General features: G+C 40.3%; 1 protein-coding gene across 1 annotated transcript; it reads right to left on the bottom strand.

Annotated features, from left to right (window-relative positions):
• Window positions 1–6: 6 nt before the first annotated feature.
• Window positions 7–2,021, bottom strand: LOC116380560 (sodium channel protein type 4 subunit alpha B-like). Its single transcript, XM_031842462.1, has 4 exons — window positions 1,610–2,021; window positions 1,290–1,418; window positions 1,067–1,168; window positions 7–540 (listed from the first exon to the last, which is right to left on the bottom strand). The coding sequence occupies exons 1-4, from the start codon at window positions 1,685–1,687 to the stop codon at window positions 211–213; spliced, it is 639 nt and encodes a 212-aa protein (XP_031698322.1). The 5' UTR covers window positions 1,688–2,021; the 3' UTR covers window positions 7–210.
• Between the last annotated feature and the right edge of the window lie 49 nt (window positions 2,022–2,070).

Here is a 2,070-nt window from a genome sequence, read left to right as displayed (position 1 = left end):
TACAACAGTTTGGAGTGAGACCTACACTGTTGGGAGTGAGACCTACACTGTTTGGAGTGTCTTCACAGCCAGGTGAGGAGTTAAAAGATGTTCCTTCAGGGTCTCTAACTTTCTAACAGTGGAATAGGAAGTGGTCATCGTTGTGGGATAAAAACCAATGAAATGAATTTAAAATGTTGCCTGAACAAAACAAAATAATTATCTTTAATCCTACGTTTGTACTTTATATTTTAAAACATGTGATGCTTCTAAATTAACGACTTTGGTAACGACAGACTCACTTAGGATCACCAGGAAGTCCAAGTTGTTGCAGCTGTCGGTGAAGTAGTGCTGTCTGAGCGCGATGATCTTCACAATGAACTCTGTGAAGTAGAGGATGATGACGACGAAGTGGAGCCAGTCCAGAATGTTTTCCGTCTGTTCGCTCTGCTGGTCTGACTCCACCATCAGGGTAACCATGTTCAGGCAGATCACCACCACCACCAAGACTTGAAAAGACCGTTTAGTCACCAGGTCAAAGAGCCGAGCCTGGAGGCAATTCTACATGAGACAATAAGCAGACGATGTCAAAGGGACATACGACACATAGAAACCAGTGAAACCCTGTTATGAATTTATTCAGTTTATTATGAATAAATTCTGAGATCACAATCCTCATCATCCTCATCCTCCTCATCATGTTACTCTGACAGCTGAGAGTGAAGACACTTTAGTATCTTCTGCATCTTAACACTGATGATAAAAACAACAGCAAGAATATGATTTATGATCTGCATTACTGACTTCACGATTACTTTATTTCAGCATGTTGACCATCATCGCATCATTTCCCATCATGCTTCTTGTTTTACTAACTAATTACACAAAGACCTGGATCAGGTGTTTACAGGCCCCAGTAACTGCAGACCCTGCAGCTAATACTGTTCAGGGACTGTTTTCCTCCTCGGAGCTGCTGAATGAATATGGACCCTGGTCTGACCTGAACCCTAACCTGAACCTTAACCCTAACTCTGACCTGTATTAACTGTATTAAGAACACCGTGAGACTGAAAGTAAATAAACACACCTGAGGTCGTGGAACAGGTTTCTGAGGTTCCATCATACGTTTCTTAACAGACTGGCAATATTTCTGCTGTTGCTTTGTCATAAAAATCTGTTTTCCTGCAGAGTAAAGACAAAAGTAAAGACAAACGTAAACACCAATATTTAAAAAAGTGAAGACAAAAGTAAAGACAAACGTAAACACCAATATAAAGACAGTCAGTCTGTCTCTCAATATAAAGACGTATCTTTTGTCTTTGCAGGCTGTCGATGATGACTCTGATGAAGTAGTTGAAAGTGAAGAAGGAGCTGATGATGAAACCGATGAAGTACAGGTACATGTAGGTGTTGGACTCATAGACGGGCTGTGACTCAAACTAAACACACACACACACACACACAGTTGTATTTCCATCGCTTTAGAAGACGTAACATTGCATTAACTTCCTGCAAACTTACCATAACCATAACTATTACCATAACTATTACCATAACCATAACTATTACCATAACTATTACCATAACCATAACTATTTCCTACCAGTAAAGTAACAGTTGGTGTACTGACCCATGTGGCGTCCACAGCTGCGTACATGACCTCCACACAGTCGACTGAGAGCGCCTGACAGAGAAACACACGAGTCATGAAAACACTGGATGAAGTTTGTTTCTAATGTAAACTCAGGTTAACGTGTCAGGTACTGCTGGACTAAATGATACATATATATTTCTATAAACTATATCTACATGATCCTCATCTTTGTGGATAAATATGAAACAGTGAAGTGAATCATGCAATTTATTTCATCGACACACAAACGTTTTGGGAGTTTTTGTCTGTAATTCGAACAGTTTTGTTGATGGTGGAGAAACACCCATCACAAAGTTAGAAGGGAGTTTGTCAAGCCACCTACAACAAATACTTCATTGTATACTTTATTTAAATATTGTTCTCTAGCTCAGACTACGAGTGTTCGGACTACGAGTGTTCGGACTGCGAGTGTTCGGACTGCGAGTGATCGGACTGCG

This window comes from Anarrhichthys ocellatus, unplaced genomic scaffold (assembly GCF_004355925.1).
Source record: "Anarrhichthys ocellatus isolate YVR2014 unplaced genomic scaffold, GSC_Weel_1.0 scaffold7697, whole genome shotgun sequence".
In the NCBI taxonomy this organism is placed as follows: Eukaryota; Metazoa; Chordata; class Actinopteri; order Perciformes; family Anarhichadidae; genus Anarrhichthys; species Anarrhichthys ocellatus.
Note: the sequence above shows the minus strand (reverse complement) of the source record. Positions and strands in the feature narration are given on the sequence as shown.

Coding starts and splice junctions, on each gene's coding strand:
- LOC116380560 (XM_031842462.1), bottom strand. CDS start 1,687: ATGACTCGTGTGTTTCTCTGTCAGGCGCTCTCAGTCGACTGTGTGGAG. Junction 1,419..1,609: donor CAGCTGTGGACGCCACATGG/GTCAGTACACCA, acceptor GTGTGTGTTTAG/TTTGAGTCACAGCCCGTCTA. Junction 1,169..1,289: donor ACAGCCTGCAAAGACAAAAG/ATACGTCTTTAT, acceptor TTTTGTCTTTAC/TCTGCAGGAAAACAGATTTT.